General features: G+C 42.5%; 2 protein-coding genes across 4 annotated transcripts in view; both read left to right on the top strand.

The window, feature by feature from the left end:
* Positions 1 to 2,272, top strand: part of rprd2b (regulation of nuclear pre-mRNA domain containing 2b) — a 45,616-nt gene extending 43,344 nt beyond the window's left edge. Inside the window, exons 9-10 of the mRNA XM_061674204.1 lie at positions 89 to 253; positions 328 to 2,272. Coding sequence (XP_061530188.1) covers positions 89 to 253; positions 328 to 2,261 — 2,099 coding nt within the window. The 3' untranslated portion in view covers positions 2,262 to 2,272. The remainder of the gene's footprint in view (positions 1 to 88; positions 254 to 327) is intronic.
* tars2 (threonyl-tRNA synthetase 2, mitochondrial) lies at positions 2,256 to 21,681 on the top strand. 3 transcript variants are annotated; one of them, XM_061674207.1, is made up of 18 exons: positions 2,256 to 2,345; positions 7,920 to 8,095; positions 8,164 to 8,278; positions 10,592 to 10,713; positions 11,392 to 11,503; positions 13,183 to 13,247; positions 13,339 to 13,417; positions 14,601 to 14,747; positions 15,429 to 15,527; positions 16,141 to 16,310; positions 16,377 to 16,539; positions 17,974 to 18,111; positions 18,369 to 18,446; positions 18,875 to 18,975; positions 20,218 to 20,319; positions 20,389 to 20,461; positions 20,557 to 20,671; positions 20,748 to 21,681. In XM_061674207.1, exons 1-18 carry the CDS (start codon positions 2,343 to 2,345, stop codon positions 20,888 to 20,890), a joined length of 2,001 nt encoding a protein of 666 aa, XP_061530191.1. In that variant the 5' UTR covers positions 2,256 to 2,342; the 3' UTR covers positions 20,891 to 21,681. The 3 variants fall into 3 exon arrangements, with proteins under 3 accessions (XP_061530191.1, XP_061530189.1, XP_061530190.1); XM_061674205.1 differs by lacking the exon at positions 2,256 to 2,345 and adding an exon at positions 5,646 to 6,024; XM_061674206.1 differs by lacking the exons at positions 2,256 to 2,345; positions 13,339 to 13,417 and adding an exon at positions 5,646 to 6,024 and having other exon boundaries at positions 13,183 to 13,239.
* Positions 21,682 to 22,909: the final 1,228 nt, after the last annotated feature.

Here is a 22,909-nt window from a genome sequence, read left to right on the forward strand (position 1 = left end):
ATAAATTATCATTTTGATGGTTAATGAATGCAGTTCAAGGTCAATTATCTTTTAAATGGCTTTCTTTCATGCTCGTCTGTTCAAGCAGGTAGCCCCTCAGCTCGGCCAGCTCCAGCAACATCCACCACCCCATCGGCCCAGTCTATAACCTCCAAAGCAACCCCAGCAAGTCCTGCTCTTGCCAGTATTTTGTCACGTGTTGACATCACACCTGAAGGCATACTGAATGCTCTGTCTAAAAAAAACACACCAGGTATGAAAATTTATTTTGACTATCCAAATGGAAGAAATTGTTAATTTTGTATCTCTTCCCTCATCTTCTTGCAGCATTGTCCTCTCTCCTGCACACTGTGACAAACTCTGCTCAATCCACTCGAGCTTCCCCAGAAGCGTCATCATCATCATCATCATCAGCGAAGACCCCGAAAGCTAAATCCACAGTGGCAAACAGTCTCAAGCGAGAAACACCCAACAGGAATATAGTCTGGGAGAAGGACCGTCAGCTCTCCCCCCCTCCCGCACCCCATCCTCCCTGTGTTGCCTCCACTGTCTCTCCCCCAAGCCTCGAATCAAAAATCAACAGTTTCTTGCAGGGTAATCCAGGTTTTAGCCTGGCCCTAGGTGATGCCAGTCCAGATGGTGTTGATGGGACCCCAGTGCGAGATGAGGCTGTCGGTACCCCCACCCAAGATGAGATCATGGACACGCCTGGGAGTGTACCTGAGTCTTTAGGATCCTCTGGTGGCAACAACCTTTCACCCACAGCGTATCGCAGTGAGCCTTGGGACGCTGTGATCACTCCGTCGGGAAATAACAATGATGGTGACTTCACCTCTTCCCGGTATGGAGGTGCGAAAAGGAACGATGCAGCTAAGAGTGCAAGGAAGCAGCTGGTCTCCGCCTCCAGTAGTGAGCTCATGAAGGCTAAGAAAGATGCACAGCACAGTCAGGGTGTTATGACAGGAGGAAATGCCAGTACAAAGGGAGAGCATCGCCTCTCCGCTGGCTCCCGAAAAGCAAGCACTGGCTCTGAAGAAGGAGGTCTGAGTGGGAAAAGAGAGGACAAGCTTAAAGGTCTACAGTCCCCAGGTAGGGACACTAAGGACAGCAGGGGGTACCATCGCATTGAGACCCTTGTTTCACCCTGTACTGAGGGTGCACCCATTGAGACTGTGGGCTATTCTAACCAGCCCCTTGCAGGAGAGCGAATCAAGACGGTCGAGAGCATCCGTGTGATTGGCCGAGACTCTCGACGAGGAGGAGGGGCTGGTGCTCTGCCTGGGCCAATGTGGTACGAAGAGGAAGAATACATGGAAGCTCATTCTACCTCGCCCCATCCCATCCCCCCTCCTCTTAGCATTGGCCAGGGAGGCAGTGGGGAAATGACCCCCGCCATGCCGCCCCCACACCATCTCCTCTCTCACCCTCCTCCTCCTCCCCCTCCCCCACTCCCTCACCCGGTCCCTCCTCCTCCACCTCCTCAAATACCTTTCCAAATGCTTTACCATGCAGAGAGTCTCCAGACTCCTCCCCCTTCTCATCTCCTACACCCACCGCCTCCTTCACCCCATTTCTTTGGCGCTCCCCCCACCATCCCTCGACCTCCCCCGCCTCCCATGTCACCCACGCTGTCTCCCTCTTTGCCCCCACCAGTCATGGTAGGTGGACTTTTAGTCCCCGTCGACCAGATGCAGGCTGGTCCTCCCCCAGGCAGGCATGACAGTGCAGAGCGAGGAGGCCCCAGGGGTAACAGGTCCTCTCCCCGTCCACTCATGTCATTATTAGGTGATCCTCCCAAGCTGCCCCGTCCCGGCACAGTCAAAGAGCCTTTTCCTGCCCATAATACACCCCCGATCCACCGCCCAGGTGCTCCTGGTGCGCCTCCACCCCTCCTGGGCCGAGTAAAGGAGTCCCCAAGTTTGCACCCTCCAAGCACGTCTCCTTCAACACCCAATTCCCCTGCAGTGGACGGCACGCCAGCTCGTGCCCTCGCTCAAACCGCCGCGCCTCCTGGGCAGAATCCCGTGGTGAGTCCTCCCAGTCAACCCCGCAGCCAACCTCCCAGCCCCGTCCCCCTCCTGGCGCTGCCTACTCAAAGACCCCCCTTGCTGTTTGGCAACCAGCGAGGCCACCACTCTCGACACTTTAACCAAGATCACCAAGGCGGTGGGAGGTTCCGTGGCAACAAGCGTCCCGGCCCTCCTTTTGCAGGTGGCCCCTTCCACGGGCAGAAGAGACCCTTCCAACCGCCACGCTACTGAAGTGGTCATCTGTGATGTGCTGAGAGAGGGAGTGCAAGCCACAGTGCTAGCCTAAACCCACCGCAGTGTGTGTTTGCCTTGATGGTATGAACCTAGATATATTTGCCTACTTCATAATCATAACACTTGTGTGTAAATAGTCCATTAAAACTTCATAGAATATTTAGCCCACAGTGTTGTATAAGCTTCTCTTCAGAGTCAGTTTGGCATCTTCAACGCTCATTAGGAGAGTTGAGATCAACCTACAACAAAAGCTACTCATCCGTTTTGAATTCCTTACAGTTGTCATACATTTCATGAGATAGAAGTCTTACTTGCTACATAAGAAGAAAATGTTGAATGATAGGAAGTAATGAAACACGACTTGTTCCAAAGTTCCTTTTCCTCCCTGAACGCATGCATGTGTACACTGTCCTACAACAGTGTTTGAAGTGGTTTCCAGAATTTCCTGATGTAAATAACCCTTGTCATCTCGCACTAGGAATTTTCTCTTCCCGCGTGTCCCTCCCGACTTTGTAATTCTAAGCTTGTAATATAAACGAGTGACTGACTGCTTTTCCCCCCTCTTCAAACGCTTGTAAATGATGCTCACTGCTACAGCCTGTCGTTACTGTGATCAAGGCTTTGGAAATGCTCATTTACCTCAGAATTTGTTTAATTTGTTAATTTTTGTTTCTTTTAAATTCAGTACATGGAAAAAAGAGGCGATAATTGTATTTTAATTAGGGATGGGCATACTAGTCAACTAGTTTTGTCTAAAGAACAATGTGATGGGAAGTTCAGCTACAGCCACGTAGTGACTCCAAATAACTCCTCTATGTAACACTCGTATTCAGAGATTTTTTTTACATCCTGTTGAAATGAACATTTTCCCCCATAATAAAGTAAATCTAGTCAAATGCTCATCCCTAATTTTAATTTCCAAGAACATGTTTGCCAGGCTACACTTCAATCAAACATCGTGGATGGAGAGAGTTTATGGGGTGTCTGCGAGTACTTTGGGAAGCTCCTGCATGTCCTGAGTTGAATAAAATCCAGAGTTTCAATTAAAGTGGGGCGCGGGGGATTATTGCATTGGGTCTTGAATAAATAGCGCTTTGTAGTTAATGTGCGCTTGTTTTTCTTATGTAGCTGCCACCATTTTGACTTCCATTTATGGCCTGCATAGTTCATTGACAAAAGTGAATCTGGCATCATCACAGTATATGATGAAACAAAATTGCACTAAGGATTGTTCAGTCTACTGTTCATTTTAATACTTGAGTTGTTATATCGCCCTCTTCGCTTCACTGTCTTCGTCTTCTGCTTCCAAGAGCCCGTGTGCTCGCAATTTTGTTCACCTGAAAAGAGCAGTGTTAGAATATGGCAGCAAATAGGCAACAGCCCTTTCTCCCTCTGCAAGATTCGAGGCTCACTAAAGCCGCCCTGTCTTCCACATTTAACATAGCATTGTGACAGATGCATAATGGGTGTCACTGCTATCAAAGCCTCACATTACCTTCATCCAACTGTGTGTGTTGATCTACCCAATGTACTCAACATGCTAATCTATGGGTTCTTCCATTATTTAAAAAAAAAAAAAAAAAAGCCAACAACACACCTCTATTTCCTAAAATAGTGGTCATCCCTCTGATGGTTGCCGGACACATCATCCACCTCAAATAGACATCTCGCTTTTCCCATCAGGAAATTGAAAAAGGGGTAGTATTATCTGTTAGCTATTGTTCACGTATGGCCATTTGAGTTAACTGATGAACCCATTTAAACTCTTGCTAACCAAAACAGGAGCACCATAGCATGTAAACAGTCTTCGGAACGGAGTTAAATGTGTAAACAATTTGATTATAGATCTTTCTTGCCCGATGGGGAGATGGCGGCAATTGGTGTTCCAGTAGACTATGTGATCAACCCATAATGTTTTCATTCATGTTCAGGAAAGTCCTTTTCTAAGTTTCATTTTACATTACATTGTAATGTAACGGTTATGTTTAATATACTGAACATAGACTTGGAGGCCTCTGCCCCTAATATAAACCTCCCACTACCAGCGGTTGAGTAAATAAACATACCCCGGCCACTATGCAGAAATATGGTATATCTCACTCGTGTAAGAGAGCGGATGTCAAATAGTTTTCTGTTTATTTTCCAACTTATGTAGTGTATTTCATTCTAGCTCAGCATAAAATATTTCCACACTGTAAATAACCGCCTCTCTCCTTGCCACATGATTTGACCCCCTACCCCCCCCCCCCAAAAAAAGAAAAAAAGACAAAGTGGATGGTTTGTGTGTTTGGGGGGGAAAGCTGTTTTTATCAATGACGCTATATAACCAGTGTTGGAGTGTCCAGTCCTTTCTAGTGACACCAGCATGCATATTTTTTGTCACAGTCAATGCATATGCATCATTCTGAGTGTGTTTTTTTCCTTCTGTTTTGTTATTTACAATGCAATTTTGTTTTTTTCCCCCTTCTGTTTTGTTATTTACAATGCAATTTTACACGTACATGTAGTATCATTGGTTGGTTATTTCCAGCAGTAATTGTTACAAGTAGTCAGGTATTCCACTTTTTTTGTTGTAGTGAATTTAAAAAGTTAAACGCCTACACATTACAAGCAACATTTTACACAACAGTATTACTAGTATCTGCACCACACATGGAAGATAACATTAAATAGGCAGTGTTATTGTTTTGCCATCCATAATTTAGTCAATGTCCATGGGGATAGTAGTACAAAACATTTTCTTGCATGTCGGCTGTAATGACACAAAGGCCCTCGCTCTTCCTGTTCAACATTGCCTTTTCGGTACAGTTGGTTAGTTTTAGTATTGTGTCTGTGTGTGTTAGTCATATTCTAACTGATTTCAAGTAGATATTCCTTTACCCCCCTGCATAAACGGTTCTTGTTACATGCCAAATGTCTTATCCACAATATCGCACATTTTGTTTTAAATATATTTATAGATATATATTTACGTTTGAGCGCATACGGTGTGATGCGGCTTCATTCATACAGTCTGTCATAGTGAAAACCATCTTGTTCGATGGTGTGACGTCAGTAACCGGAGACGAGCTCTGGAAACTGCTTTAGCTCCACCGTGTGTTCAAAGTCGGGCACAATATTATGTTCGTTTAATAATAATACAGTTAATAGTTGAGCAATTCCCCGGGCAGTTGGGAAATGTCTTCTTAGTTTGAATTTAATTAGCTTCTGCCATGATTATTTTGCAATAATCGGCTTCTCAATAAACGAGGTCAATGTGAGCACTTGATACATGATTTAAATTTTCCGTGGTGCGTGTAAAACTCATTTACGCTTCCGTGGAAGATCAGTGGAAGATCCTTAACATCTTCATGTAATAAAGATTAGACACAATCCTTTAGGAAAACGCGAAAATGATTTATCATGATTGGAATATTTTTCCATTTTGTATGCACCAACAAAAGGTGCAAATTTGAGTCAACATGTCGGGTTTCAACGAAAGGTTCTTATTTTATTTTCAGCGTGGCGTCGTAACTGCGCTTGTTTACATGCTCCCGTGCAGGAGGTTCTATGCGGAGTACGCGTCCTCGTGAACGCGCACGTCGTGACGTCACAGTCGTCATGGCCGCATGCGTACGGTGAAAATTGGTGGTGGTGGCTGTACTTGGAGGACATGACGTGAATGTTTGTCCGGGCATTTGTATTGGAGATGTCGGTGACGCAGATGTATCGGCTGGTCGTCCGTCAATCGACTGCTCGCGCGTTCAGGAGGTACAGCAAGGTGCGAAAGTGATGTATTTCCCAGTTGCTAGCATGAAAGGCTAACGTTAGCACGCTGGTCTGACTGGGATGTCACTGACTGTGAAGTCATTCAGTGTGAACAGCTGCTATTTGTCGCCCAGTCAAGGTTTATTACTCCGAACTTTCCAGGATCATGTACTGTAGTCATCAAAATTACCTTCAGAGCCGAAATTCCATTTTCAGTCGTTTTCATTGCGTCTTAGCTTAATTTAGCAGCTAGCAGTTATCCTGGGATAAAAAATACTTTGTTCAGAGCGAGGCGAACACTTGCACACTCGTGTGCAGCATCGTGGCACTGATAATTTGGTAAACTTAAAAAAAAACAACAACAAAAAACAGAAATTTGGAGTAGCTCCAAAGCAGACCTTAAGTGGATGAATACTATCAATGACGTAATTGTATTGATTCTGCTAGATCAGGACCCTTCAGTTAATAAAGGCGCACTTTTTGTTTTAACACTTGTGCTACTATCTTGGTTGATTTCTAGCAATGTCTTTGATTTAGCCAGCTGTGTTTTGTACTGCTGTTGTGGAGGAGTATCTTTACAGGGCTAAACTAAAAAAAAAAAAGAAAATTCTCCATAAAAAACATGAAGCATTTTCTTTTCAAAGTATACGCTTTGAAAGCGATAAAACAATTTATTTGATATGAGTAAATTAAGTGGTATGAAGTTAAATGAGAATCTTGCTAAAAAATGTTTACAGTACATAAAACAGATTTATGCTGCACACTTTGTTCTAAAGAGATTGAACTTTTAATCGTTTCACTCTTAGGAAAAATGTCATTAGGCTTAGGCCATAATTTTGGTGACTAATATGGTTAATGGAAGAAATTGGCGTGTGTTACTGCGAGCTGTTGCATTTTTTTGTCTTCCATTATGCTCATGCAGAATATAAAGCATTACAAACTGTTTTTATAGATGGGTCTAGAACAGTTCAGCATGAAAAAAGAACAGTTGTAATACATTAACTATTATGTATCTACAAACTAGCCAATAAGTCCAGACATACAGTTGTGCTCATAAGTTTACATACCCTGGCAGAATTTCTGATTTCTTGGCAATTTTTCAGAGAATATGAATGATAACGTTGTTGAGTGCACATTTTTCTCTAGTATTTTTTGATAACATGCTGCATTCATCTTGCCATCAATTTTGATCAAGATTCCGTGCCTTTGGACCCAAAACATCAGCAATCCACCTCCTTGTTTCACAATAGGAATGGTGTACCTATCATCAAAGGCCTTGTTGACTCCTCTCCAAATGTAACGTTTATGGTTGTGGCCAAGAAGTTCAGTTTTGGTCTCATTACTCCAAATGATTTTGTTCCAGAAGTTTTGAGGCTTGTGTCTGTAGTCTGTAGTTTCTGTTGTCCGTATGATTTAAAAAGAGTAAACACAGTTGTTTGAAAATAAATGGCTTCACCCAAGCACTAATCATGAGTGAAAGAAGTTTGTGTTGTCATTCGTAGGATCTGAAAAATGGCCAGGAAATCATAAATTCTGCCAGGGTATGTAAACGTATGAGCACAACTGTATTTACATCAAGTAGACTGTTGGATTACTTCACTTCAGTTCAGTACACAAGCTTTATTTTAGGTAATGTGTTATGAGGCAAAGTCTATGTAAGAAAATGTGGTTTGTGGTGCTGTTCTGTAGCATGGTTGCACTACAAGCTATTGCTTTTTGTTTTTGTATTCTCTTATACTAATGCAGAATATAATGCATTATAAACTGACTTGGTTTTGAAGGGTTTTATGCACACTTCCACAGCAGTTAGGTATTTACAATCAGGACAGATGTACATTTTAAACTTTTCTCAATTATTTCTTAATTTCAGACCCTAATTTTAAAATCTCTGTACCTTTCTGTCTTCAGGCGTGCCCAGCGTTGCCAGAGCGAGTGCAAATCTTTGAGTCTCTCAGGGAGCAAAAGGACAAAAAGAGGAGAGTTGAGGCTTCGGAAAAGCAGCTCAGCATCCACATAGGTGAAGGCCAGCTTGTGAAGGGAACATCCGGGGTCACAACGCCACTCTCTGTCGCACAGAGTATTCGGTATATGCAGAACAGGAATTTGCACTTACTATTTATTTGCACTTTGTTGATCCAATTTCTCCTCACAGTGAGAAAGGAGCCATAGTGAGCAAAGTGAATGGGGAGCTATGGGATCTTGGGCGTCCCTTAGAGGCTGATTGTCACCTACAATTTATTGGCTTTGACTCGCTTGAGGGAAGACAGGTAATCAAAATCATCTTTAGCCATTTGCATATTTTAGTTCTTTCTTTGCATATTTATCATATGCAAGAATATGAGTAATATGTATACCAAAGCCCATTGCTAGATATCAAGAGTATATATAAAAGCTGTGGCCATATGTAGTTAAACTTTCTTTAAATTTAAATTTTTTATTTATTGTTTTTTTTTTTTTTACTCTTGTCCCTTCATGGGTTATTGTGGATGTGCTCTGTGTTGTTTAGATCTAATATTATATCATCAACCTAAATCAACTAAACTGGTTAAGGTAAACAGGAACACAAGTACCTTAATTTCAAATATCTGCAACATGGTGTGTGGAATAACAAACCAGCTGATTACATGTAAAATGACGTATTTTTTTGTAATCTCGTTTTTCAGTTCAATTTATGTTTACAGCTCTACTGCCAGTATGCAGTTTTGGTACTGTTATGTTACTCATGAACAGTCCCTTTTCTCTAGTGTTAACCTTCTTTCCTCTTCTTTGAGCATTTTATTCACACTACTGCAACAGTTGTCTCTGCTGTACACAAAAACCTAGACCTCCAACCTTTTAGACAGTACTCTACCAGTTACTTAGAAATCAAAGCAGCCCAGAGCTACTTTTTGTATTTATGACTGGTATTATTTGCTTGTACTGGTTTTACATATGACAGGCACTGGAACACTGAATGTAATACAGCAGCTGAAATAGGTATTTAACACGTCCCGATTTTTCTCACTAAATATATTTCCAAAGGTGCTATTGACATAAAACAATCACCAGATGTTGGGAACAACCCGAGTAATCCATACATACAAAGAAAGTAGAACAAATAAACAAGGAAATTACGTTATGTGTAATGTGAAATGACACAGAAAAAGTATTGAACACCCCAACTTGTATTTATTTAATACTTTGTGCAAAAGCCTTTGTTTGCAATGACATGTTCAAGTCGCCTTCTGTGTGGAGAAATTAGTGGCATGAATTGCTCTGGTGTGATTTTGGCCCATTCCTCCACATAAGCAGTCTTCAAATCTTGAAGGTTCCGTGGGCTTCTTTTATGGACCTTGAGTTTCAGTTCTTTTCATACATTTTCGATTGAATTCAAGTCAGGTGATTGGCTGGGTTGTTCTAGCAGCTTAATTGTTTTCTTTGAAACCGATTGAGTTTGAAATGTCCATTCTCGTTTCATTTTCATCATCCTCATATATGGCAGCAGATCTTTGTCAAGAATGTCACTGTACATTTGCCCAGTCATCCATCCTTCAATAATGTGAAGTTTACCAGTACCATTTGCTGAAAATCAGCCCCACACCATCATGTTCCCACCTCCAAACTTCACTGTTGGTATGGTGTTTTTAGGGCAGTGGTATGCATTATGGCATCCAAAGAGTTCAATTTTGCCCTCATCCGACCAGACTGTATACTATCAGTATTTAACTGGCTTGTACAACTGTTGGTCCGCAAACTTTAAACGGGCTTTAACATGCTTTTTTTGTCTTTTTTTTCTCAGCAATGGGTTCTTGTGTGGTGAGCGTGCATACAGGCTATGGTGACGGAGTACATTACTCACTGTTTTCCTTGTGACAACAGTACCTGCTAATTCCAGGACTTTTTGAAGCTTCCACAGGTGGTCCTTGGCTCTCCGACACGTCTTCTGATTATTCTTTGCACTCCTCTGTCAGAAATCTTGCGAGGAGCACCTGATCGAGGCAAATTTATGGTGGTATGGTTGGCTTTCCACTTACGTATTATGGCCCTGACCGTGTTCACTGGAACATTCAGAAGCGTAGATTTGCATCTGTAACCAATGCCATCATTATGTTTTGCAACAATTACTTTGCAATGGTCTTGAGAAAGCTCTTTGCTCTTTCCCCTCATGAGATGCGTCTTGACTCACACCTTGGCAATGAGACCTTTTTGTAGACCATCAATTAGGACTGAACCAGCTATTCATTTGCACTGACAAGGGGCTGGATTGCTGTTTCATTATCGATAGATTTTCGGTGTTGTCTTGGCTTTCCGTGCCTTTTTGCACTTCCCTTTCTTCATGTGTTCAATACTTTTTCCCTGTGTCATTTCACATTATTACACACAACTTAATTTCTGATCTTATTTGTTCCACTTTCTTTGTATGTATGGATTACTGGGTTGTTCCCAATATCTGGTGAACATTTCATGTCAATAGCTCCTCCGTGTTAAATACTTACTTCACCCGCTGCATCTTGTTGCGGTATTTTGGGGGAATGAAAAAAGGTAGGATGTCTGTTTATTGAATAGTTAGACCTACATAGTTTGTGCCTTGTGTTCTTTAGGCAGCATGGCGGACAGGGGCGTGTGTGTTGAGTGGAGTGTTGCAGAGGGAGTTTGGTGCCCGGGTGTGTCGCGAAGGAGTGTCGGAGCTTGGCCTTTACTGTGACCATGTGCTGGAGAACAGGTGAGACACTGGCATCTCAAAAGGGCAGTAAAACACTTCAAGATATAAATATTATTAATAGAATAACAGATTTCAACATCTGTATTCTTGTATTTCACCACTAAAATGGTGTTATGGTCAGGGATGCACTTAAAAATGTTGGTCTGGTTTCAAATTAGCACAAGAGGTTGTCTAATCTCATGGATGAATTTAGAGACTTACAGCACTCGGTTGCGTGCATGGAGGGGGCAGTGTATTCAATTTAGGGGCGGGCATCCAAATGAGTAAATAGATTTCTTATCGGCACTGTGCCAGTGTGAAACAGGAAGTAGCCTGATGTTCATTTTTGTGGTAGTATATATTACTGCATTGTCAGTTTACATTTGTATGTGTATTTTTGCATTGGTCTGATTGATCATTTACAGAGAGCAAGAAAAGGACTGGTTGAAGTACGGCCATCTAAAGTCAACTTGGATGGACAGTTTGTTTTGCCTAAGATAGCGTCTTCTTTCATGATAACAAATCCCCTGCATAGATGACCATTCTCACTCCCTCCGAGAAAGCGTTATCTTTGACATCACGCATGCAAGGGCCCCTGACCTACTTTTTTTTTTTTTTTTTTCTCTCTCAATCATCCTCCCTCTGTCAAATATCTATTTGTCTTTTGATGTTCCACCTGTGTCCTTTCCTTGCCGACAGTGCCGCTGTCTCTCTTAGTGATCTGGAGGAGAGATGCAAGGCGGCCGCTGCCCTCATGCTGCCTCTGACCAGGCTGGAACTCGACGCACAAGAGATCAGTGAGCTCTTCCAGGTTAGTAACACTCATATGACCATTTAGTCCCCTGTCCATCATCCTCTTAAAACAAATGAATCTTCTTTTCCTTTCGGCTTGTCCCATTAGGGGTTGCCACAGCGCGTCATCCTTTTCCATGTGAGCCTATCTTCTGCATCCTCCTCTCTAACACCAACTGCCCTCATGTCTTCCCTCACAACCCCCATCAACATTCTCTTTGGTCTTCCTCTAGCTCTCTTGTCAGGCAGGTCCATCCTCATCATCCTTCTACCAATATACTCACTATCTCTCCTCTGGATGTGTCCAAACCATCAAAGTCTGCTCTCTCTTTGTCTCCAAAACATCTTACCTCGGCTGTCCCTCTGATGAGCTAATTTCTAATTTTATCCAACCTGGTCACTCCTACAGCGAACCTCAACATCTAAATTTCTGCCACCTCCAACTCCGCTTCCTGTTGTCTCTTCAGTGCCACTGTCTCTAATCCGTACATCATGGCTGGCCTCACCACTGTTTTAGAAACTTTGCCTTTCATCCTAGCAGACACTCTTCTGTCACAAAACACACCTGTCACCTTCCTCCACCTGTTCCAACCTGCTTGGACCCGTTTCTTCACTTCCTTACCACACTCCTCATTGCTCTGGACTGTTGACCCCCCAAGTATTTAAAGTCCCCCCCCCTTGCTATCTCCTCCCTGTAGCCTCACTCTCTCCCCTCCACCCCTCTCATTCATGCACATATATTCTGTCTGTCTTCTCCTAATCTTCATTCCTCTCCTTTCCAGTGCATGGCTCCATCTTTCTAACTGTTCCTCCACCTGCTCCCTGCTTTCACTGGAGATCACAATGTCATCTGCAAACATCTTGGTCCACGGGGATTCCAGTCTAACCTCATCCGTCAGCCTATCCATCACCACTGCAAACATGAAGGGGCTCAGGGCTGATTCCTGATGCAGTCCCACCTCCACCTTGAACTCCTTGTCACACCAACAGCACACCTAACCACTGTTCTGCTGCCCTCATACATGTCCTGTACTATTCTAACATACTTCTCTGACACTCCAGACCTCCGCATGCAGTACCGCAGTTCCTCTCTGGGTACTCTGTATCTTTGTGGATCTAGAGAAAGCCTATGACAATGTAGCTCCTTCTGACATTCTGTGATGAGTTTCAGCCTCATCACTCGATCGGATTCTCTTTTCACCTCCAAGACATTTTTAGCTAACTCTTCCTTTTAAAATAACCCCTACTCCATTTCTCTTCCCATCTACACCATGGTAAAATCATTTAACTTGTAGCCTGACTGCCTTTCCACTTGGTCTCCTGGACACACACTATATCAACCTTTCTCCTAATCATCATGTCAACCAACTCCCGAGATTTTCCTGTCATAGTCCCCACATTCAATTCTAGGCTTCACGGAGGAGGGCCCGAGCGGATGTTTTAACCCAGCACTTCTTGGCTTTTTGGCAGACGTGCCAACTAGTAGTCTACCATGCCGCCCCCACCCCCCTTTTTTTTATTTGTGTGGAAACAACTATCACTTGTTCACTCCCATAAAATATATTATTGGGAGTAAAATAGTGTCTGGCATTGGACTTGTGTGCAGTTGGAGTGACAGGCTTTGTGTTTTTTGTTTCTTTGTCTCTTGCCTTGCCTCCATTACACCTGTAATATGAGCTTTTTGTGTATTTGTTTCAGGATGACATGCTCAGATTACAGCTTCTACAGGAGAAGATGAACGGCCCCACTGCTACGGTATACAGGCACGTTTACACATACATACGCACAAACAGGCAGTTATAGTGTCCTAGAAACACACTGTAAAAATTCTTACAATCATTTTGTGTGACTCAGGTGTGGAGACAGCGTAGCACTTTGTAATGGCCCCCTCCTCCCACACACTGGCCTCCTGAGGGTGTTCAAGATGCTCCAGGTGTTTTTTTTTCCTCCATGAGTGAACAGTGTTGTGATCTCTTCTTTAATCTGCCATCGCAGCTATTGATGTCATTATCAAATTTATTATAAACTTAACTAAATTTGATTCTATAGCACTTCAACAAAGTGGTGTACATAATACAGATTAAGCATAAAATTAAAAGACAATAATAATGATAGTTTCCATTTAAAATATACTTTAAAAAATTAAAAAAACCTGCAGCCCGTCCTTTGTGTCTTAGACCAAACTATTAGAGTCCTTCTTTTGGCTACCTGCTATTCCACCGGCAGCCTGTTGGTGGTCTCACGGGATTGAAGTTGTGGTCAAACTCTCCAGACATCACTTTAATAGCACAAAGTGTGTTTGATCTGTATGCATCAGCCACTTCATTTGATTTAGCTGCAACATATAATAATTTACAATATAGGGGCTGTATTGAAAATTTAGCCTTTACAAAGATATTAATTATCAAATTTGATTGGACAATGTGTATTGTTTGTGCAATATGGGCTGGATCATGTTTCTAATATTTTGAGCTTTCAATGTAACTAAATATCTCTCTGTATGACTGCCCAGTGAGGTGCATATGGTCATTTATTATCGTATGTTTGTAATTTATAATGTAATATTAAGAATTCAGTATTGTTAAAATAAAAGCTCTTTGACAGTGTCAATCAGAACACATCATTGTTCTCTAACATTTCATATTGGTCACACTGTTATACTAACCTTAGTGAGATGGTGCCAATGAGAATTAATAGTTTGACATAATACTGAGTTTTTGACACACCAAGTATACTGTTGAGCCTTGCTAATCTGTAAAAGTGTTTATTTTGGCTTCATACATGTAGAGGGCTTAATGGTGCTGTGTGAATGGAATGTTCCTCATGGTTATTGATCCATGAGGGAGTTGGTTTTCCATACTGGCACGTCACTGGACAGACTGCGATTCCATGGCAACAGCAGGATGTTGTTTTGTCAGAGGCCAGTTTCCTGTCCTTGGCTCTCACAAACACACACACTGTGCCATCCATCAGAAGCTCTGTGACTCGTATCGCTTCACCCTTCCTCTTTTGGCTGAATTGCGCTCTTCCGCTCCCTTTCGCCACCCCTTTATACACCAATTACATTGACGTGAATGTTAACACGCCTTCCGCACGTCTGCTCTCTCACTCCCCAGCTGTCAACTCTGACTCTGGCCGACCGGAGTGAGTGCCCGGGTTTGATGCGTCTCTTTGGGGTGGCCTTTCTCAGAGAGAGGGATAAGGAGGAGTGGGACAGGGAGCAGGAGGAGACCCGCAGGAGGGACCACAGACGCATCGGCACAGTAATACCACTCACTTAAGAGATGTTGTGTCCAAACGAAAATGTCAAAAAGAATGAACAGAATAGATAATGCATCACAGCGTATCAGTGGAACCTCAAATGTGCAACACACTATATTTATCCATCCATTTTCTATAGCACTAGACGCAAGTCCTCATTAGCGTCGTAGGTGAGCCAGAGCCTATCCCAGCTGACTTTGTGCGAGAGGCAGGATACACCCAAGACTAGTCGCTAGCCAATCACAAACAATCCATTCAATAGATTAAAACAAAATTATGCAATTGCAAGGAATGTTCCATGGTCGAACTGTCACCATCACATCACCTTGACTAACTGTACAGGCATTGTTTTCAGTAATGTTTTAGCTTTTTTAACTGTCATAAGTGTAACTGTCAGACAATTAGAGGTCATCTGATTGGACTCCTGTAAGCATTTGAGACAATGTCATCATCATGACTTACACTATTGTACACGATTCTCAACTTTCATTGATTAGAAAAATCAAATACTGTATTTAGGAGCTGTTAGGTTTCTGTGCTGAAAAAAGCGATAGTTCACAAATTTCTAGTGACCCACACATTTGGCTCCTGATCACCTATATGAGAACACTCAGAAGAAAGAGAAGAAAATATTTTTAATTCGATAGCTTGGTTAAATCTCGGAACACTCCATCTTTTAACAGGACCAGGAGCTGTTCTTCTTCAATGATGTCAGTCCAGGAAGCTGCTTCTTCCTCCCTAAAGGAGCCCACGTGTACAACACCCTCACTGACTTCATCAAGGTGACTTCCTAACCCTTCTTTGAGGCATTATTTACTCGAAATTAGGGCTGCAAAAAATAATGGTTAACTCTGCTACGTCGACTTAAAAAATAGGTCTATGCAGAATTTCTGCCTCAAAGCTCCGCTGGGACCAACAAAAAAAAAAACAAGAAAAAGTTACTGTTAAAGACTGATTTTGTTGTCTCAAATTCTGACAGTTCATACCATACACTCAGTATCAACATGTGCAATTTAAGGATAGAAGCCCCCTCATAAAGGAGAATAAAATGCTTGTTAGTCGTAAATTGTGGGGTGGGGGGGGGTTTGGCGATTACTCGTACTCGACGAAATATATATCGGATAAAAATATAAATAAAAAATTATAAAAATATTCGAGTGTGACAGCCCTACTCGAAATGCTGGTAGTGACACCTGCTGTTATATTCCACTTGTGCAAGCATCTCAAACGCACCTTTTTAACAACACATCCCTGAGGGTATTACCGTTTTCCATCAGAATTCAGGATGTCGCGCTTGTTAGTCTCAATTTATTGCTGTGTTGTAACAGTCTAAGCACATCCTTGCACTCTTTGTGACACACGCATATCCGCCCTCCCTCTTTGGACCTCTTGCAGAGCGAGTATCGAAGGCGAGGCTTCACCGAGGTCATCACCCCGACTCTGTACAACACTGCGTTGTGGGAGCGTTCGGGCCACTGGGAGCACTACAGCGACAACATGTTCACCGTGACCTTGGAGGGTTCTCAGACCTACGCGCTCAAGCCCATGAACTGCCCTGCACACTGGTACAGACGCACACATACACGCACACTTTTTATGCTCAGTGGGTCTTGACTTTTCCTGTCTTGCAGCCTGATGTACGAGCAGCGTACGCGCTCGTGGCGTGAGCTTCCTCTGCGCTGGGCCGACTTCGGGGCGCTGCATCGCAACGAGCTCTCCGGCGCTCTGGGAGGTCTCACCCGTGTCCGCAGGTTCTGCCAAGACGACGCTCATATCTTCTGCACACCTGAGCAGGTACACATTAATAGACTCAAGTTTAGCTTTTAAAGTACAGTGGAACCCTGATTTCCGAATTATATTGGTTCTTGAATGCGGTTTTTGAATTAAAGTTCATATATTGAATATAATTTTAACATAAAAATAAGGTAAACATGAATTGCTTCCAGCCTAAACAAAAATCCCCATTTTAAGAAAAGTAGGAACACTTCGAACACAATATAAAACTTAAACTGTATACTTATATTTAAACTTATACTGTTTATCAGACATATCAAGGGGGTGAATGATGAAAAATCTCTTTATTAACCAAGTTAACAACAACCGGTTTGAAATCACTGTTCTCGTCAGGTCATGTATTCTATCTAATCAGTGTATTCTATCTAATCAGTCAGGTCAAACCATCATTACAACAGATGACAGAAATAATGGGAGCTAACTTGCTGTAGTTGAATTACTTTATTGTAATTACATTACTTCACACACACACACACACACACCGAAACTTTAGAGCATGAATCAACATCACCCCGGGATGTTTACGCACAACCGTTAGTGCTAGCACTAGCTTGCTAGGCTACATAACGTTTTGTTGCCTGCATGCAAGGGGTATCGTATTAAAGTACGTGAACATACCTCAAGCAAGCCTTAAATGAACGGAATCTCCTGAGCACCCTTGTCTGTCTCAGACATGTTGTTTGTCCCACACCGCTGACGTTTTGTTTTTTTTAAATAACTTTATTGCTTGTCAGATATTTACAGTACTTCGTCAAACGACACGCGACAAGGCTAAAAATAAACTACCTTTTGAATTCAAATATACTGTACACGATGGCGACTGTCCACTAAATGTCTTTAGTGGAGCCGATCAGCCGAATTATGACATTAAAGCCGATCAGCTGATCAGCATAAAATGCTAATTATCGGCCGACACTGATCAGGCCGATCAGATCGGTGTAAAGTCTGCTAATATGGTCATTATAACATTTGATGAGACAACAAATTTTATGTTGGCACAGTACTTTATGTACCACACAAAATTTTCTATTCTGATACAACCTGTAAATGGGGCACGTACCATGGGACCATATTACAGTGATTAGATGGGCCACACTAATAATTCCAGAGACATTCCAGCTTCATGAATGAGGCGCTTTGTCCTGATGCAATCTTAACCTCGAAATGTGCCGCACGCTGTGTGTAATCCTGATCCCCCACAAAGTTCCCATGGAGGTTCGAGTCCAACCAACCTCCCCGTGTTGGTCTCCTGTCGGGCCTCAAAGATCCCATGACGAGTCGCATCACCATGTTAACCTCTCGGATACCATTTTAATGTCTGCTGCCAGTGGGCATCATACCCATATGAAATTTAACCCTCCAAATGTGCGTGTCCGTTATTGACATTGTGTCCTCCTATTGCCCTCATGTTTTTTTTTTCTTCATCCCTCCCAGCTGGAAGACGAGATTGTGGCTTGTTTGGATTTCGTGAGGAGCGTTTATCAAGTGTTTGGGTTTTCCTTCCATTGCCTCCTGTCCACACGTCCCACTCCCTGCCTCGGGGAGCCAGAGCAGTGGGACCACGCCGAGCAGGTCTGACCAAACTCAAAGAAAGAAATTGTGTGTAATTGTGTTTACATGAAGCCACAGCTACAACAACCAAACAAGCATGCACCACTTAAACAGTCACTTTGTAGAGAGCTTCCTTATCAAGCTGCTGTGTCGATGTTTATCTTAAAGCTGATTCAATTGAATGCGATTAAATGGGCACACACCCTCACAGGGGCGACGTAAGGATCAAAATGGGACTCACTTATAGGGTCCCCCACTGTTTTTGTTTGTGTGCGCAGCAGTTGGAGCGGAGCCTGCAGCAGTTTGCCGAGCGGTGGGAGTTGAACCCAGGAGACGGAGCTTTCTATGGGCCAAAGGTGAGTGAAGCCGTATTTTAAGACCATCTATCAAGAATGGATCGCGTTGGTACTAGTAGCAATGTCACTTAAAAATATCCAACACGTAAGTCAAGTCTATTTGTATATAATTCATTTGAGTGGTGCCCTGTGTTATTTTCAAGTTAGATGTGGTCGTAAGGGTTTTTCAGCTCAGGTGCATGCACAGAGAGTTGAGGCAGCTCATGTAAGGGTGCACTTCGACAAACACAAAGACGCTCCATGAAAACAAACATTCCTCTCTCCACGTCCAGCTCGGGCGTGTTTGCGGCAATTAGCGAAATCCGCTCCTCTCTCGTGGCGGCTCATTTTATGAGCATGTCGCCCCCGAAAAATGCAATTTTCCTCACATCTGTGAGACTTCGCTCAAGTTCAACACACTCCTTCCCAACTTTCTTGTGACATTGCAGATTGATATCCAGATCAGAGATGCTATTGGCCGACAGCACCAGTGCGCAACCATCCAGTTGGACTTTCAGTTGCCAATCAGATTTGATCTTCAGTATGTGGGGTAAGTGCTGATTTCTGGCATATAGTTTACTCCACCGATGGCGCTGATAAATCATTTACTGTGGAATCTCTGAGATCAAATACAAATGTGCCAATTTGGCATCAGTTTGCTAAAGGATATAGTGAAAATATCAATGTTTTCAGGATCACTTTCCATCATGAAACCTGGGGTAACTGTACAGGTAGTTAAACATTTTTTAACCGTTAAAAAAAAAAAAAAAAAAGTTGTTGACCACTAATATGTAAATCATTAAAGTGGGGGGGGGATTACTGCATGTACGTAAGTCGTAAGAACCTTGGCATAACACAGCTCACTTTTCTGTTACAATGCTCTTCCCACTTATTGTCACTTGAGCCCTACTGTATGAGTGCATACCACTTTCCCATATTGCACTTAGTCGATCGAGCGAACTTAAATGATCCTATAGATCTTCAATGAACAAAAGTTGGGCCCCATAACACCATCTCCTCTGTCATCACTGGCCCCATTCAATCAATCAAACCTTTATTTATATAGCACCTTTCATACTTACAGTGGGGCAAAAAAGTATTTAGTCACCCACCAATTGTGCAAGTTGTCCCACTTAAAAAGAGGAGAAAATAAGATCTGATTTTCGGGATTTTTTTTTTTTTCTCTCTCATTTTGTCTCTCCTAGGTGAGGTATACCTACGATGAAAATTACAGGTCTCTCTCATCTTTTTAAGTGGGAGAACTTGCACAATTGGAGGCTAATTACTTTTTTGCCCCACTGTACAAAGCAACAGTGCTTCACAACACAAAGACAAACACACATTACTCCCACTCACCCGCAGTCTCTGAGCCCCTGGGACAACCAGCACCCATGTGTCAATGTAGTTACAGTTTAAAAAGATGATTAAATATGTAACATAGCTGCTGAGCACATATGTTGTCGTACTAGAGCGGCTCCAACTACCGGAGACAAATTCTTTGTGTGTTTTTTGGACATACTTGGCAAATATAGATGATTCTGATATTCTTTGGTAGTATCATAAAAAGGCCAAGGAAAAAGCAAAACTTCCATTTTGTGTTCCAAAATTTTTGCTGAATTCCAAATTGTATGACTTGGGGCTGTCAACTTTCTTGCATTCTAATAAAGCTGTGATACCTTAACAGTGCTTCACCATATGGAGTGTTGTGTTGGATGGTTAAATGAGTTGCAGAGCACTGGTCCATACTGGTCTACTGTCACATGACCCAGCTTCCTCTTCCTGTTTATCTCAGGCGAGATGGCCAGTTGCAACGGCCGGTGATGATCCACCGTGCAGTACTGGGATCACTGGAGAGGATGATCGCCATCTTGGCCGAAAACTTTGGAGGGAAATGGTGAGAAGAATTTGGAGTCCGGTTCAGTTCTTTTGAGCAAATTCACCATTTATTCCTTTCCTTCCAAAGGCCGCTATGGTTGTCTCCGGCGCAGGTAATGGTCATCCCTGTTGGGATCAGCTGTGTCTCAGCCGCCAAACAGGTCAGTAACAGGTTTCTGTTCTCTCACTGGCTATCTTGGGGGGGGGGGGGGGGGGGGGGGAAGGAACCCAAATACAATGTTTGCTTTGTTATAAGGTGGTTCAGCAGTTTCATGAAGCTGGCTTCATGGTGGACTTGAATGAAGACAGTGGCTCCACCTTAAGTAAGAAGATCCGCTCTGCTCAGCTGGCGCAATACAACTACATTCTTGGTAAAGAGCACTGACATTCTGGCCATAAGCTTTACATCCTCAACTTTGTTTTTTGTGATAAATGTTTTGCTTTCAGTGGTAGGCAATCTGGAACGCGAGAGCCACACGGTGAGTGTTCGAAGTCGAGGCGGCCTGCAGCTGGGCAGGCGACCTGTCGAGGAGGTTCTGATGAGCCTCACACAGCTTCGAGACTCCAGGAGTAACCAGGAGACCTTTTAAATGGGACATAAGAAACATTCTCATCCATTTCTGAAATTACACAATCAAGTAACTCAACCTATCTACATGAAACATGTTATCGTTGGCTTCTGATAACTGACACATAATACTATCGATGCTTTTACTGTCTGTGTATTGATGGGGGGAGGGGTTTCCCTTCAATCTCAGGCTCCCGCTTGAGCAACCTAGAAACCCCCTACCTTTGCCGTGCTCATCATGGTAACTCAAAGCTGACAGCGGGGCAGAGGCTGTTTTGCATAGAGGCAAAGCAGGCTGATTGCAATGGCGCACGAAAATTGTGTAAATATAGAAAGACATAATGTATGGAAATGTGACTTTTTAATAGTTTATATTCAAATAGGTCACAGGAGAGCCTGCCTACGCATGAAGTATGAAATTACACAACCACATAAATCTTTTGTTAGCTACCTATTTTAAAAAATAGAAAATCTAAATTTTTGTCCAATTTTGTCACATTTTCACTAATGTCTCTGTCTCATTTGCATTAGATACAGTAAGACTACCCCTTTCATACAGGCATATTTCAGCAAGGCGAATAAATGGGGTGTGAACTGCTATCCTTCTTGATCCTTGGGATATTTCTTGACAAACTCATGTCACAGAAATGTTATTGGAGACTCGGCATATCCAAGACATCTACAAACTATTTGTGGAAAAATTGCGTATGTGTCTCAGGACAATTCTGTAATGTAAACCATTGTTAATTTCTGGTGGGGCACTTTAGCTGGGAGAAGTGCAGCTTCATTTTCTAATAAATCTCCACAAACTTTTTTTTGTCCATTAATTTTGCTGATGCGTAAATCTCAGGTCACTGCCTGTGATGTGTTGACTAAATATGTTGTCCCTCCACACACACACACACACACATGCATACACACACAGGCTTTGTCATGCTGTGAGAATAAAGAAATGGCTTACCTTTAAAAGAGTGGAAGAAAGGGAGGATGCAGGGGAGGATTTGACTAAAATAGGAGTTTGAGCAGCAAGCAACAGGAGCAGCAGTATGTTTTTGTGTTTTAATGGAAACTGCCAAGTCAAGGTAAAGGTCAAAAATGATTGGATGCTTCTTTTTTTGAATTGAGGGAGGGCAACAGGATGGAAAAGACATGAGTCACAACACAAGGGTGGACAAACGGAGCAGCTTTTAACAAATCCCGCTGTGGAAAAATCAGCACCGTGTGTGTGTGTGGCAAGTTCTTCCGGAGCGGAAAGGATCAGACTGTGACACACCTGAACAGTTTGACCTTCATTTGACACAGCTCCTACTCTGCACCAGAGACTAAATTTAGGCAGGCTTTTGAGTTTGGGGGATTCTGTGGTATATTATAATGTCAACATAGAAACTTTAAAATTGTTGCTGTTAGTGTATGCGAATTTTGTCTCTGATTACCATTCACATTTGGGGAGTTTGCATTGCTTTCTGTAGGTTGGTCCGTTTTGATACACATTTAGTATAATGCAAGTTTATAGCTTCCAGTTAAATAGGGATGTTGACTGTAAATTGCCCTAAAGTTTCCAGGAAAATATGCAATTATCCACTTCAAATAGATTAACTTTTTTAAATATGTTGAAAATAAATTTAAATGAAGCAGTACAGAGTATGGATGGATGCATACATTTTAAATTAGATACCTTGTGTAGTCCTGCAATAGCTTTAATGAATGCACAGAGCAGCCTCGAAATTAAACTTAATGATTATTCAACATTTTAAGGTCCCTGTTGAAGACAAGTTACATTTTTGTTAATTTGCAGTTCAATTTAATCGCCATAATATGGTGTCTCAAAGAAAAATTACATTTTAACTACAGCGGACATAGTCTTCACTCTCACTCTGTAGTTTTAAAATGTGTTAAATTTGGGGTCATTTGAGTGAGACTTGGTTATAGTCTTTACTCACTCACTCTTTGTAGTCGTAGTTTTTAAATTTGGGATCATATGAGTGAGACTTGGTTATGTACACTATGAAATGTCAATTTTGTTGGGACACCCTTGATGTTC

This window comes from Phycodurus eques, chromosome 4, assembly GCF_024500275.1.
Source record: "Phycodurus eques isolate BA_2022a chromosome 4, UOR_Pequ_1.1, whole genome shotgun sequence".
In the NCBI taxonomy this organism is placed as follows: Eukaryota; Metazoa; Chordata; class Actinopteri; order Syngnathiformes; family Syngnathidae; genus Phycodurus; species Phycodurus eques.